This window comes from Perognathus longimembris, chromosome 4, assembly GCF_023159225.1.
Source record: "Perognathus longimembris pacificus isolate PPM17 chromosome 4, ASM2315922v1, whole genome shotgun sequence".
Lineage (NCBI taxonomy): Eukaryota > Metazoa > Chordata > Mammalia > Rodentia > Heteromyidae > Perognathus > Perognathus longimembris.
The window spans coordinates 54062071-54077645 of record NC_063164.1 but is presented as its reverse complement, the minus strand read 5'-3'; the positions used below and the strand labels follow the sequence as shown (position 1 = coordinate 54077645).

General features: G+C 38.5%; 1 protein-coding gene across 4 annotated transcripts in view; it reads left to right on the top strand.

Annotated features, from left to right (window-relative positions):
- Nostrin (nitric oxide synthase trafficking) overlaps window positions 1-15575 on the top strand; it is a 55882-nt gene that overhangs the window by 29104 nt on the left and 11203 nt on the right. For all 4 annotated transcript variants that reach the window (XM_048345289.1, XM_048345290.1, XM_048345288.1 and 1 more), the window contains 4 exons: window positions 5193-5318; window positions 12323-12421; window positions 12518-12643; window positions 15160-15268. In XM_048345289.1, coding sequence (XP_048201246.1) covers window positions 5193-5318; window positions 12323-12421; window positions 12518-12643; window positions 15160-15268 — 460 coding nt within the window. The remainder of the gene's footprint in view (window positions 1-5192; window positions 5319-12322; window positions 12422-12517; window positions 12644-15159; window positions 15269-15575) is intronic.

Below are 15575 nucleotides of genomic sequence, written 5' to 3'. Positions count from 1 at the left end.
TGAGTAGTAGCACCAATCCACAGGATCTTGTCAGAAATTCATTAAAGATGTTTGTGCACTTTGTGTATATTACTTTAAAGCCAGAGAATGGCATCAGTAAATTCACACAAGCCAGACACGTGGCAAAGGCCACATATCCCTAAGACACTGGAAGTGAAGACAACTTCCACAGCAACTCCACATGCTGTGGAATCCCTAATTCCCCTGACCACCTCAGAATTCACAATGTCCCTGTGTGGTTACCCATGCACCATGAGGGTAAGCATGATAACTGGGCCCAAATGAATACAAATTACATTCGAGTGCAAGAAGAAAACCAAGTACCGTCTCGTCTGCCTACCCCCGCCCCCAGCACCCACAAAAGGCCTCATACACCTCTATGGGGTATATATCCCAGACTGGAAACCTTTGACATACTCTAGAACTTCTCCAAAACATATGATTCCCCCTGAAGAAATGCAGCCAGAACCACTGCCATCCCAAATATCTCAAAGGAAAAAGAAAATTGGCATTACAAGTAGCTCTATCATTTCATGTGAAGAAAGTATCCGTTCAAGAGCTTAAATACGCTGTCAGCAATATGTTCCCAGATTCTTATTTCTTCACATCAATCATCACACTTTGAAACAATCACTAGGGTTGAATAATGAGCCCTCCAAGACTGACCCCAGGATGTAAAAACACGTAGCACGGGACCTGTGTGGGCCATTCTGAGCCCTCATTAGAAGCTATTCTTTATTGATGTCACTTACATAGCTGAGTAGTGAATTTCCTCTTCCTTCATTCATGAGCAGCTCCTTGGTAAGTGAAAGTCTCCAAGCTTCCTCTGCCCTTCTGTAGCCATGACCTCCATGACCTTTATCTTTGGCCTCATCCCACCAGCATTGCTGTTTAATCTGAGGCTGGGTTTTAACTCAAAAGATGAATACTGAAGCAGTATTTATTTCCCACCCACCTAGCCATTCCTCTGTGCTGCTCCTCAGTTCTTCCTGTTTTTCTGTTCTTACAAGATGCTGATCTAAAACCTCCATTCTCTCCCCACCTCCATCCATACCACCCACTTCCAACAGACTTTCTGGCTTCCTACCTCCCAGAGCAAACTAGATAGAGAAGTTATCTGCCTACTCAAGGAATTGCATCTGCATGTGTGCAGGGAGAGCTCAGTGCTCCCTGGGAAGGGCATTCTGCCTCTCAGACCCTCCAGTGGTTATTCCCTCTGCCTTGTGTGTCAAGTGCCCCCTTGGCAGTGCTTCCTCTTATGAGTCTTCTTTTATTCACCCCTGCACCCCCATCTTAATCTATCAAGTACAGTAATTGTCTGTAGCCTTGATGGCTAGAGCCATAGGGCTTTATTTCTCATAGTTGTGAAGACCACAACTCCAATAACAGGGTGCTGGTCAGCACAGTGAGGTTTCTGGTGATCACCATCTCCCAGACTACATCTGCAAATTTTTTGTTTGTTCCTCATAGGCTGAAAGAGATCTCTGGGATTCTCTTTATAAAGACACTAATTCCATTCATAAAGCCTCCTCTCTCAAGACCTAACCACCCCCCAAAGGCCTTGCCTCCAATGGCATCTCACAGCAAGTTAGAATTTCAATGTATGATTCTTAGGACATTCAGCTCATTGCACCCCATATCATGCAGTGAGAGCAGATTGAATGAGACACAACTTTTTATGGCCCTCTTCCCATTCCTCTGTCACTCTGATTCTGAAACTCACACCGCTATTGCCACTAAAAACAATGTCCTCTTGTTGTGAAAGTCAACTTTCCAGGACCCCCAGTTTTTTTTTTGAGTGTTATTACTTTTTTTTCAAATTTTTATTATCAAACTGATGTACAGAGAGGTTACAGTTTCATACATTAGGCATTGGATAAATTTCTTGTACTGTTTGTTACCTTGTCCCTCATACCCCCCGCCCTCCTCCCCCTTTCCCTTTCCCCCATGAGGTATTCAGTTCACTTACACCAAACAGTTTTGCAAGTATTGCTTTTGTAGTTGTTTGTCTTTTTTTACCAAGTGTCTCTCAATTTTGGTATTCCCTTTCAATTTCCTACTTCTAATACCAGTATACACAGTTTCCAATATACTCAGATAAGATTACAGAGATAGTGTAGATACAACCACAGGAAGGTGATACAAGAACATCATCAATAATAGAAGCTACCGATACACATGGAACGTTGAAAGTAGTTACAACTGTGATATAACAATCGTTTCCATAACATGGAGTTCATTTCACTTAGCATCATCTTATGTGTTCATAAGGGTATAGCTATTGGGCTCTTGTGACCCTCTGCTGTGACTTGCCTAAACCTGTACTAATTATTCCCAATAAGGGAGACCATAGAGTCCATGTTTCTTTGGGTCTGACTCACTTCACACCTTACTGAACTTCTTGGCCCCTTCTAGAAACACTTCTTTTTTAACTCTAGCATCTCATTCACTCTTTGCTTTTCCCTCTAGCTCTCTATAAAGGTTGTTTTAGGTTCCTCAGTAGATTAGATTGTCCTTTCCTTGTCTGGTCGTTATGTGTTGCTATTCCTGAGTCCTTATCTCTTTCTGAGCTCCTCTGTCTAATTCACTGTGACTCTGGTGTCCACCCAATGTCAGGTAGTTAATAAAATACTAAGTACTAAATAAGTATGTTCTCAAGGCTTCAAGGACACTACACAAATTCACGTCTCCAGCTCAAGCGAGTTTCCAAATTGCCTTCTGGGTACCGCAAACTGAACACTCAGAATCAGACCACTCCTTTCTCTCTATTGAACATACTCTTAATTCTCATCTTTTCTCCAATTTTGACAATCACCAGTTACCACATCCTCTCAGTTCTACCTGCTAAACCAAAAACTTTCAACTTGTTTTCTTGCATCTGTCTCCCAGACGCTGCTTTCTCCATGCCCATCATCATTACTTGCCAGGATAACTGCAGCCAATCAATTGGTCTCTTGGCCTTCAGTGTCCTCTTCCTGCCTACTGATCAAGTCCAAGCCAACCTGCTGTTTCTGACACTTGAATCTGAGCACATAGGATAGCAGTGGCCTGTCTTCAGCCCTAAATAGAGAAGAATAGAAAGGAGCCTATCTTATTTTCTATTCCCAAAGCCTGGCCCACGACACATGAGAGGCACTCAATAACTATTGAGTGAATAAAGAGTGAGATATTTCTCTTAAAAGAAAAAGAATTCTATTTTCCCAAATTTTAGTACAACCAATTTCTTAAGTAAATAAATAAAAGTCTATATTCTTCTTTGAGGGGCTAATCTCTGTCAGTTTGCTATGCAAGAAGCACCAATGCATGTTGATGAATGTGAGTGACCTCTAGAGTGACTTGGTTCTCATTGTTAGGGATCTGAGCATTGTTAATAGAAATCTAAAGACAGAGTGGGCATGGTAGTGCACACTTGTAATTCCAGCAAACAAGAAGCTGAAGCAGAAAAATCAAGAAGTAAGCCCTGGCCTAGGTTACATAGTAATACTCTGCTTGCTCTCTCTCTCTCTCTCTCTCTCTCTCTCTCTCTCTCTCTATCTCTCTATCTCTCTCATTCTCTCTGCTTCTCTGTCTCTGTCTCTCTCTGTTTCTCTCTCTCGCTCTCTCTCTCTCTCTCTCTCACACACACACACACACACACTCACTCACTCAGTAATAAGGACTTGAGGATATTATAGCAAAGTATAGCCCAGGCAATCTTGTGCTCTTTCACTGTATTGTTTATCAGGTTAAAATTCACAAGCTCATGTTTCTCCAGATAGATGTGGTTCATTACCCTTGAAATGCAAAACCAAATGTGCTGTGTGTAGGTCATAGATCACAGTGAAGGGCATTCCATAGCTAACATAATGATCAGAATAATAAAATGAGCAATGCTAGTATCTAGCATTTGGATGAATGTTCTTCATTATGGTAACATTAGTCAAAATGTCCTTAATCATAAAGAGGGTCATTCCTAAAAGCCTCTGTTCCTGTCCTTACATCTTCTAAACCACTAAAATGGAGAGGATGTCCTGAAATTCCTAATGCAGGCTTGAGACAAGTTTCTCCATGGAGCTCCTGAGTCTAGTGGGCTCAGAGAGGTGCTGTTTTACAAGCAGCACTAGTGGTGCCCAGGCATGCCATCCATCTTTTTCAGAGATGGAAAATAATTTGTCTGAGCATCTAGCACATCCACTTTAGCTACTGTGATCTAGAGGGATTTTGCATTACTTTTCTTTTCCAAAAGATTTAACCATTATAAAAGCAAATTTGGGGAATTAGTAAGAGGGGACTCTGACGAGCAGAGAGAAAACCATCTGTCCATAGATCGTCCATCACTTTCTGTGAACATGAGCTTTTCACTAAGAAAAATCATGCTCATTAATCTTATGTTTGTATGTGTGTCTCACAGATGTTTCTGCCCAGACTGGCTTCACACCTTGATCCTGAGTACCTAGGATTGCAGGAGTGAACCACTGCCGCCCCAGCATGCTCACTAATGTTTCAGTGCTATGCTAGATGTCAGAGAGTGCAGCATGTATCACCATGTATTCTCTGATTGGATCCTCAAAGCAAACCAGTGAAACAGGAACAATCAATTCCTCCATCACAGTTAAGGAAACTGTGGCTCATCACGGTTCAATAACTTGTCCAGCAGTCAGAAATGGGCCTCTAATCCTGGAGGACTCATTCCAAAGCTCTACTTCCAGTAGACCTTGTCAGGCAGGTCTGTTCTAAAAATTAGCTCCAAACGTTATATGATTTTAAAAATCATATGATTATTTTAAATTATTTGATTTAGAAATCTCTGTGTGCCCTAGTAAGAAAAGTAGGAACTTAAGCAATTTACCAAATAATGCTCCAAGATGGATTAGTAAGCTGAAAATCGTTAACCCTTGTTGTTGATTCTCAGACTCCCTGTCACTTGGCCTTGTCTTTAATTGGATAAATATGGGTAAATCTTCCTATTTACAACTTCAGTGTTTTCAAGTGTAAAATTAAGGGACTCATACTAAAAGGAGTTGAAGTTTCCTTCTGGTTCTCCCATCATTTTTTTTTCTGAAAAAGAACTTTATTTTTGTCCTCTATGGTTACTGTTTATAAGAGCTAAAGCATAAGGAATATTCCTGGACCATGTGCAGTCCTTTCTAGGGAATTGCAAAGGGCTTTCATAAGTGTGTTAATGAGTATATGACAGAGTTACTTTATTTTAGCTCCTCAGCAAACTGAAAAAATCAACTGAGAAGCTGCAAAAAGAAGATGAAAATTACTACCAACAAAACATGGCAGGATATTCTACTAGATTGAAATGGGAAAACACACTAGAAAACACCTATAAGGTAAGATATCTATTCACAATGCTTTTCTTCCATGGAATCTTGGGTGAGTCATAGAAATGAACATAAGATTGAGTTATATCACTTGATTTCTGTATTATGATCATTTATAATCATCAAAAACTACAGTTCCTCTGATTTGCCTTTTTCCATAGGTACAATTGAGAATGAAAATTTATTGAGTATCATTAACCATTTTCTGCTCCTAACTCTTAATGGATGCAATAGTACTCAGCTAACTTCAGAAAACCACTATAATAAAATGCAGATTAAGGCTTATGTATTTCATAAGTTTAATGGTGACTTGGACTTTTTCATTTGTAATATTGTTATCTCAGTTTTTCCTCTTTGTTGGATGATTTGCCACTCTTCATTTTTATGTGTCTATGCTACTAAGATGAACACTTATGTTGAAGTATTACTTTACTCATTGCTATGTATCTAGTGCTCAACATAACATATGATTAAGAAAGAAACTTCATAAATGATCACTGATGGAGTCAGTTCTCATACCTAAAACTCATTTCCAAGTATGGAATACCTAAGCCTTAATTTTATTTTGCTTAATTTCGTTTCCACAGTTATATGATCAAGCATTTGGCAAAATTATGGAATGATAATACCTTGTATTGGCAAGGATGTTAGAAAACAATAATTCTTTTTTTGGTAAATTATCAGTAAACATTTTATTTTTTGCAGTGCTGGTGATTGAACCCTGAGCTTTTTAAAAACTTTTTTCTTTATTGTCAAAGTGTAGTACAGAGAGGTTACAGATTCATATGTAAGGCAGTGAGCATATTTCTTGTTCAATTTGTTACCTCCTTCCTCATTTCCCCCTCCCTCTCCCCCTTCCCCTCTCCCCCAAGAGTTGTGCAATTGGTTTACACTAAGAAAACAAGAATTCTTATACCCTTCTGGGAAGGTACAAGAATTAATTTAATGGTATCCAGTGAAAGTGAAATGTGCACATGGGGTGCCCACAACACAGCAAATGCACTTTATGCAAGTGTCCTGAAGAAACATTTACACCTGTACTTCAAGAATCATGCACAAGAATGCTTATCATAGAATTACATAGTGAGAAAAAGATTGTACACAGTCATCATACCCATCAAGACAGTACTCTTAAAAGCTGTGGTCTAGCTTGGAAGGTAGTAGTAAAAAGTTTGAGTGATGATCTATGTAAGTTTTTTGAAAAAATTTAGACACACTAAAACTATACTGAGTTGATATACGTGTGTTTATAAACATCCACACAGTGACTGGACCTCAGTTGGTTGGATAAAAATGAAGCTCATGCTATGCACTAGAAATGCTAACATACAGTCTCTGCTTGTCTCATGGAATTTTACTGCCTAGGCTGGCTTCAAAGTATAATCCTCAAATCTTAACCTCCTGAATAGCTAGGATTACAGGTGTAAGCCACCAGCAACCAGCTAACTCTCTGCTTTTAAGTCAACATCATAACCACATTAAATGCTTATCTACAGTGGGTGATAAGACTGCAAATGTTTTTGTTTTGTTTTCTATGCATTTCTAGTAAAAGAAAAAAATAATACTTAAAATAGCTACAGATGGAAATGGAAGTGGCATATTGGCTTGCAACTAGTGCTTAGTTCTTAAGTCAGGCCCTGTACCAAATGCCTTCATATGCATTATATTTTGTCACCATCAAATATTGTGAGGAAGGTCATAATTTATTCCCTAATTTACACTTGAGAAAGCAAGGCTGAAGACTTGAAATAACTTGGTCAAGATGTTTTTGACATTTAAGCTGGGCCTCTGTGCTATGGTCCTGCTCGTCTAAGAACTGGGAGAAGGGAAGCCATGGGCAAGCAGCCTGTCTACTGTCTCATGGAGTTCAGCTACTTTTAGGATAGAATAGATGCAAGGTTAGAAAAGAAAGGAGAGATGAAAATTTGCGTTAAAGAAGGAAAGAAATGAAAAGACAGGTTTTGTGAATTTACAGTTTTGAACATAGAATCCCAAAACAGCTCTTCCTCGTTGTGGGTGAATAAGTTTTAGAAATTGAGGAAAGGGCAACGTTTTTCCATCTGAAGTCTGTTTACAATCTCGCCTCACCTTCCAGGTCTTCTGACCTCTTCTTACAAAATAGATGAAATTAACAAAATCTTTGCGGCAATACACACGGAACTATGTTCAAGAGAGTTACTGGATAGTATGAAAAAAATTATAAAGTCACAAGTATGGCTTTTAAGTAAAGAAATCATGTGTCAAACCATGCACAAACCACGTGCACAAATTCTGTATGAAAGTTAGTCTTACTACTTTACAATAATACACATTTCCTTTCTACTAAAAGGAAACCAAAAAGAATTGGTTGGTAGAAATAACATATATATTTTAAAAATAACAGTCACATTCTCAATAGTTACTAAAAGACAAATGCTTGATTCTAATAGCACTCCATGAATTACTTCAGAAAGCCATTTGTAATATATGTTAAAAGATGTTCCTTTTATTAACCAATACTTTTCAATTGAGCCAGAGAATACATAAATGGTTTGAGTGACTGTTTTCTCAGCTCTCCTGAGGAGAGTACTTGATTAGTACCATTGTAGAAACAATTCATTACAGTCCTATATTGATTAACAGTGGTATGCATCCAGAGGACAATTTAATTGTTGTGTGATCAAATCATAAAGTTTACTTGCACAAAATTGAATGGTATAGGCCATCACTCTCTCTGGCTTTTTAATGCAATCCAATGAAAAGGTGAACATTTGATTTTGAGTCCGCTACCAGTTTAACATACGGTTAGCCATTTTTTGTAAGTAGGAATACATCTAAAGTAATAGCTATGTACATGTGACCATATAAAATGATGCTAATCAAAATGAACTCTGAGGCATAGAAATAAGAGTGGTTTTTCTGTTTCTGTTTTTAACTGTACTTTGTGAAGTTATTTCTTTTTTCCTTCGTTTCCCCCCCAGTTCCTTTATCCCCTTTTGTCACTGTTTTGTATTTTGGTACCCTGTGTCTTGTATATATATGTTTATCTGATTTGGGGAAGAGAAGGGGAAAAAAAACAAAATGAGACAAAGAACAAATGGTGGACCAGTGCAACAGTGATATTCACAAGACACTTTTTTGGAAATGAACTTTACAATGTAGGGAGAAAGGGAATGGAGGGAGTGTAAGTGGGAGAAAACGAGGGTAGGTAACATTGGTCAACAAGAAACATACTTATTACCTTACTTATGTAACTGTAACCCCTCTGTACATCACCTTTACAATAAAATGAAATTTAATAAAATAAAATAATGACTAAAAAGTACAATAAGCACATAAACTAGTAGCATTTTTATCATAATTATCAAATATTATGCACTGAACATAATTGTTTTGCCATACTGTCTTTTTTTGGGGGGTGGACAAACCATCATTGCAGACATAGAAAAGATGTGTTGGGCCAGGATGTTACAATAGCTATGACATCAGTGGGGAACAGTTTTTCAGTTCCATAGAATCTGATGGGACCGCTCTATATATGGTCTGCACTAGCCAAAAAGTCTTCATACAGCAAGCAACAATACATATGATGCCTTTGGATTGATTGCATTGCATTGATTGTATTCATAAACTGATTTGTTGAATGGAAGTTCCATGTTACAACTACTTAAACATAATTGTTAAGGAGTAATTTTTATCTACAAATCTATCATGGGGGTAAATGAAATCAAGACACAGATTTCTGTTCAAAATACATTTAAAGTAAGGGAAGAAACAACCCAAGTGGCCAACATTAAAGCGATGACACATGAAATTCATACCTGCCTACACAATGAACTATTTAAAAGCTATTTAAGTTGTATTTTCTTGGACTAATGGCTTGAGAAAGTACTTGTAATTAGAAGATAAAGTCATACTCATTCACCTAGGATGACATACATCAGAATGTTGGTATGAATCATTTGAGTGGAAGGATTAGTAATAATTTTAGCATGCATTTCTTTGTGGGGTTTTCTGGCTCTGGGACAATGTCTCAAAGAACCAGGATGTTGTTAACATTCAGATTTCTGAGCACCACCTTAGTTCTGACAAATTGGAGCTCCCAATGATTTTGAGAAGGATCTGGACGTTCTTACATTTTATGGTCCTTTCTCTAGTGCAGTATTTCTTTCATCAGTTTTATGAAAGCAGTTTAAAAAAAGAACATAAACCATGCCAAGTTCCTCCTTTTGTTACCTATCTGAAAGCCAGAGTAAAGAATGAGTAAAGAACGTGACTCTTGATGATGCTTGACCCCAGGCTCCAAATCCATGGTTCCTGATAAACTCTCTGACATTCTTTCTGGGCCATTTGCCATTACAGAGACACAAGAGCACAATTTAGGTCCTCCTGAGGATCTTGTCTCTCTATTGCCCATTATAGAAAAGAACAAGAAAATAGAAAGTAATATAACTCATCAAATGCTATATGGATTTCCCCTTTGCACAGTGAAATCTATTTCTGCCTCTTTTCATCAGCAAACATAGATCATTTTAATGATTTCCCTGAAATGTAATTAAAATCTGTTAAACATTGCCATCTCTGCCAAAGGACACAAGTGACTCTAATCTCAGGTTGATGCTGTGGCTCCTTCTACTCTCATCAAAGTAAAGGAACAGCTGCCACAGTGATGCACTGTGTTTTAAAAACCTGGCCTTTCTTTCTTCCTGTCTTTTACTCATCACGCTAAACTGCAGCTGACTTCTAGATCTTTTTCTTTTGTGAGGACTATCCCATTTGAGATCCAAACAAGTGAGCAGAATGTGTTTTATATACTTGTAATGAAGAATTTGGATTCTGCTCTTTGATGGAGCAATACATTTGACAGGCTGTTCTTTGTGCTTAATCCTTTACCTGGAAGGAAAGAAAGACAACTGGACCTACTCAAATAGCTGATGCAGGTGATTACAGAGAAAGACTCAGGAGATTGCCAGGTAATTTTTGTAAGTTATTGACTTACAAGAATTGTGCCTGCATCTAAGAGGGTGGCCACAAGAGTGGGGCTCCAAGCTTCTGATGAAAATATCAGGACATTTGGCACATATCCTAAATTTGCCTGTGGAAACACAGATGCCTGATCCCTTAACTGCTTCCAGTTAAAAGAAGTGTTAAAATAACTTTATACTAATAAACAAAATAGGGCATATACTCACACTGGAATATGATTCAGCCTTTGAAACTGGGGAAAAATCCAGCACATGCTATAAAATAAGTCAACTTTGAAAACGTGCTAAGTGAAATAGTTCAGGCACAATATATATGATTTTTTGTTTGAAATACCTAGAGTCAAATTCATAGAGAGGGAATGGTAGCTGCCAAGGGTTGGAGGTTGGGAATGGAAGAGAAATGAGAAGTGCTCTTTTATGGATATATACTTTCAGTTTTACAAGCTGAGAAAAGTTCTGGGAATAGAGGGTGGTAATAGTTACCCAAGAATCCAAATGTATTTAATAACTCTAAACTAGAACTTAACCATCGTTAAAAGTGATACCATTTATGTTCATTTTATCATAAGTAAAAATAGAAATGAAATCAAATTAACATACAGTAGATGAAATAATAGCATAAGGGCATAGACAGTCATAGTGGATTCATAGTAATCCATAATGTATCAGGCCACAGACCCTGCAGTTGTGCCAGGAGAGGCAGGATGGGAGGACTCAGTGACATCTGGGGCCCTCGGAAGCCCTACCACCTGGCCACAGGTCAGAAGATACAGCTATCCTCCTTCTTCCCTGTGGTAGTATCACCCATTCGTTTTCCAAAACCTGTTTTATGAAAGATCATTGCTGGTACTCTTCACTGTGTGGGGAAAGAGGAAATGGGATTGTAGGTATGAGAGTGACACAACTTGAGCTTTCTCTGGATGAAAGCCTAAGCCTTGTCCTTATGAAAACAGGGTGGAGCAAGTGTGTCTTAGATACCTGGCATCTCTACCAAAGCCTAAAGTGCTCTGGGCATGTACCCTGCAGCCTCACACATGGCTGAGATCTTTCCCAGCATATCCCACTTGATCCTAGTTATGAAACTGCTCTGCTTTCCAGTCAGAAACACACATCAGTGTCAAGAATCTAAGAACTAACTTGTTATAAAATGTTAATAACTAACAAGCTTACTAGGGTTAGCCTTACGAGGCGAACAAGTGGATAACTCCTCATTTCCTTATTACCTTTCTAACTAAACGTCTTCAAATTCTAGATGTTGACTTTTGTAGGGTTTTTGGTGATACAGGAATTTGAGCTCAGGGCCTCATGCCTGCTAGGTAAGCCATCTTTACTTTAGCCTCATCACCAGCTATATTTTGCTTATTTTTTAGGTAGAATATTCTGTTTTGCTTAGGTCTGGCCTTGAACACTGTTTCTTTTACTTTTGCCTCCTGAGTAGGTGGGATTGGAGCATGTACCACCACACTCAGTCCAAGTTCTGGATGATTTTACATCCCAAACAAAATACAGACACTCTGTCTCCCCCTTCAAGCAGTGTACTCTGTTCTCCAGGCCCAATTTTAGGTTAGGATTATAAATTATGAGCAGACTGAGATTCTGCTCATGTCTCATTAATCAGGGTTGTGTGTCTCCTACTTACTCACAAGACTAGAAGAATGCTCTGCACAAACAGCAAATGCTTCTGAAACTCTTCAGTGTCTAGATGTATTTGTGATATATGAACATGGTTTTTAATGGGCTTCACTCTACTTCTCTAGAAATCACAGATGTTTCTCAAATGCTTTCCTTTTTTCTCTTTCCTTCCTAAGAACACCAGGTAACCCACATATTTTATCCCCCCCCCCTTTCCAAAATATCCCAGGGAATGTTTATCAATTAAATCCATCTTAATTGGGCAGACAGCAAGTCACATAACTGGACTGTCATTTGGCTATGGTATAGTTAAAAATAAAACTAATAGTGACAATTTGTTCAGGCTTTCCTCAGCTATGACTACATTTGATTTACATAATAAATGGTTGCCTTTGCTTCATTTTCCATCCTCTTCAGAGCATCCTGGAGCTGGAGAAGGAAAGAATTCAACTTTTATGCAACAATCTAAACCAATACAGCCAACATATTTCTCTTTTTGGACAAACCCTGACCACTGTGAGTAGTAAAGATTTCTTCATTTCTAGCATGTATGGTGAGATGGGCAAGAAATATTTCTTCAACTACCTCCTTTTGCATTTCTTGACATTACAGTGTCATACACAGATTCACTGTGCCATCAGCAAGGTTGATGTCGAAAAGGATATCCAGGCACTAATGGAAGAAACTGCGATTTTATCTACAGAAAACAAATCTGAGTTCCTATTGACAGATTACTTTGTAAGTATGGAATGATAGGAAGTGAATGCCCCCAGTGGAGAGACATAGCTAAATATTGAGAAACATTTTGAAAAGCATTAAGCTAGTTTAAACTGAGCTAGTTTATATTAAAATTGAAAGCAACTCTAAAAGAAATATCTTATTTTATGAATGAAATTCTTGATTTTTCCATAGTCCATATAATTTTTAAAACATGGTGTGTGTTTTACAAACTAGGCAGTGGACACGTGTCTTTACTATTCTCTACCAAAGACTATTCAGTCCTTGTCTTATGCTGCTGTAACAGAATGCAGAAAAGTGAGTAAATTATTCTGAAAAGAAATTTACTTCATCCAGGGTCCTGGAGGCTGCAAAGTACTAGTCATCAAATTTTATGAGGCCCTGCTTCCTGTGTGATAATATGGCAGAAGGTATCACGTGGGCAAGAAACAAAAGGGCCAAACTTGCTTTAATAACAAATCCACTCCCATTATATTAACCATATGCTAGGCACAGCCCTCCTGATGTAATCACTTCTCAGTGCTTTGGGAGATTTCTAACACATAACATTTACATTGGGGAAGTCTTCTACATGAATAATACAAGCCAATATGTTTCACAGAAGTAAAAAGCATGGAGCACACTGTGCTGTTGTAGTGTTCTATAAAAGGCACTGTGTAACAATTTACCTCTACACTTAGTATTTGTTATCTCCCTATTCATATGGATCCGGAAACCAAGGTTAGCTGAGATAAGTGCCTCTGAGTCGTTCACAAGGCCACAGTCAAGGGGGCAGCCAGGAATGCACTCGTCTCAGGTTCTGCTAGGAGAGGCCCTGTCCATGTTTACTTTGGCAGACCTCTGGTCCTAGCTGGCTGTGAGAAGGAGATGCCATTTCCTTGCCATGTGGATTTCTCCATGTCTCACTGTATAGCAGCCTGTGAGTGACTTGAGAGAGCCAAAGCAGAGGCTTCCTATCAACTTTTCTTAGAAAAGAAATCTCATCATAGGGTTCTTTTATGAGCTACATGTAATCAAGAATATAGAGAAACAATTGTAATGTATAGTATATAAATAAATAATATAGTTTATCCATTTATTTTATTTTCTAGATGATATTCTCTTTGCTTCCCTTTCTTCACAATAAAGTTAATCTTGTGACCAGTATTCATGATCCTAAGTTTCCTCCTTCCTTATCAAGAGAAACCCTATATTCCCCACTTCAGTTTCAAGTCATTAGTTCTCCCTTTGTCTCTATGGGTATCTGATCAGTCATATTCAACCATACTCTTCCCAAACCAACATCTCATTTTTTAAATATTCTGCTCTTGAAATAATCCATGAGAAAGCTCAGATTATCACTAGAACTTCTGTATATCCTATGTGATAGAATCCCTACTTTCACTCTAAAAAATTTTGCTGTACCTCACAGGCAATTTCTTTTTTTCCACTATTTTTGCTCCACCAACTGTTCTGCTTATCGTTCCATATATGTTCTCCCTATGTTCCTTTGCCCAGGCCCTTACTTCTGCTGAAAGTGATTTTCATGTAACAAAGTCCTGGTCAGGTCTTTAGCCTCCTTGATGCTTTCAACTGCCTCTACCCTTGAGCAGCATACATGGCCTGGCATGCTTTCAAGACCTAACCACTTTATAATCCCAATTAGAGTACAGTTGGTGACTTACTCTCAATACCAAGCCAACACAGAATTCAACCCTAATTTCACTCCTGGGACAGTCCTAGCCTAAGACACACTTATTCAACTGTATTTGGACCATTAAAGAACTCAAACTTGACTACAGACAAATCATTTTAGGGAGCAATAGATTTAATCAATAAATAGAAATCACTGTAGTAATGCTTCTCCTCCAGGAATAATTTGTTCTATTAAAAACAAGTGTTCAGGGGCTGGGGATGTGGCCTAGAGGTAGAGCGCTCACCTCGTATGCATGAAGCACCACATATGTAGAAAAGGCCAGAAGTGGCGCTGTGCCTCAGGTGGCAGAGTGCTAGCCTGGAGCAAAAGGAAGCCAGGGACAGTGCTCAGGCCCTGAGTCCAAGGCCCAGGACTGGCAAAAAAAAAAAAAAAACAAGTGTTCATTCAAGTACTTACAAATTATAAGCAAGATATTTTCTTCCAGTGAGATCTAGGACAGGAAAAATAATGCATTTAAGGCTAAAGATTATCATGGGGTTGGGTTTTTTGGTATTATTTTCTTCCATAAATTAAAATGAATATAGTCAGTGAAAATCTATGAATAACTAAAAATAGAAACTCTAGCCAGGGGAAAGTGGTTGACACCTGTAGTTCCAGCTACTCCAGAAATCGAGCCCAGACCAAAAAGTCTGAGACTTTATCTCCAATTAGCAGCAAATGCTAGGCTAGAAGTACAGCTCAATGGGTAGAGTACCAGCCATGACCAAGAGGCTCAAGGACCCGAGTTCAAGCCCCAGTACCAGCCTTCACACACATAGAAAGAACAGCAATTCTTACTTTCACTCCCTAAGTTGTTAAAAATCCTTTTCTCCTCCTAAAGGAAGAAGATCCTAACAATATCATGGATAAAGAGAGACGAAAGACTTTAATAAAGCCAAAATTGTTGAGACTACAAAGAGACATTGAAAAAGCCTGCAGAGAGAAGGAAGGTGTGTGATTGTCCATTTCTATGGTCCCATAAAGGAGAGTATTATATCCAGAGGTTTTATGCAGAGTTAGGGGTCATCTGCTTCTGCTGACTTGGGCAGAGTATGTCTCATTTAAAAAGATATATGTCAAGATTGGGGACACAGTTTGAACTGTCGGGTACTTACCTAGCATGTACAAAGCATTGGGTTCGATCCTCCATACTACAAAACCCCAAACTACCACCAACAGCAACAAAAATCACGAAGGACCACATATCAAATCTAACCTGTATGGGTAAAAGGAGAAAAGAGAAAGTAAAGAGTGTAA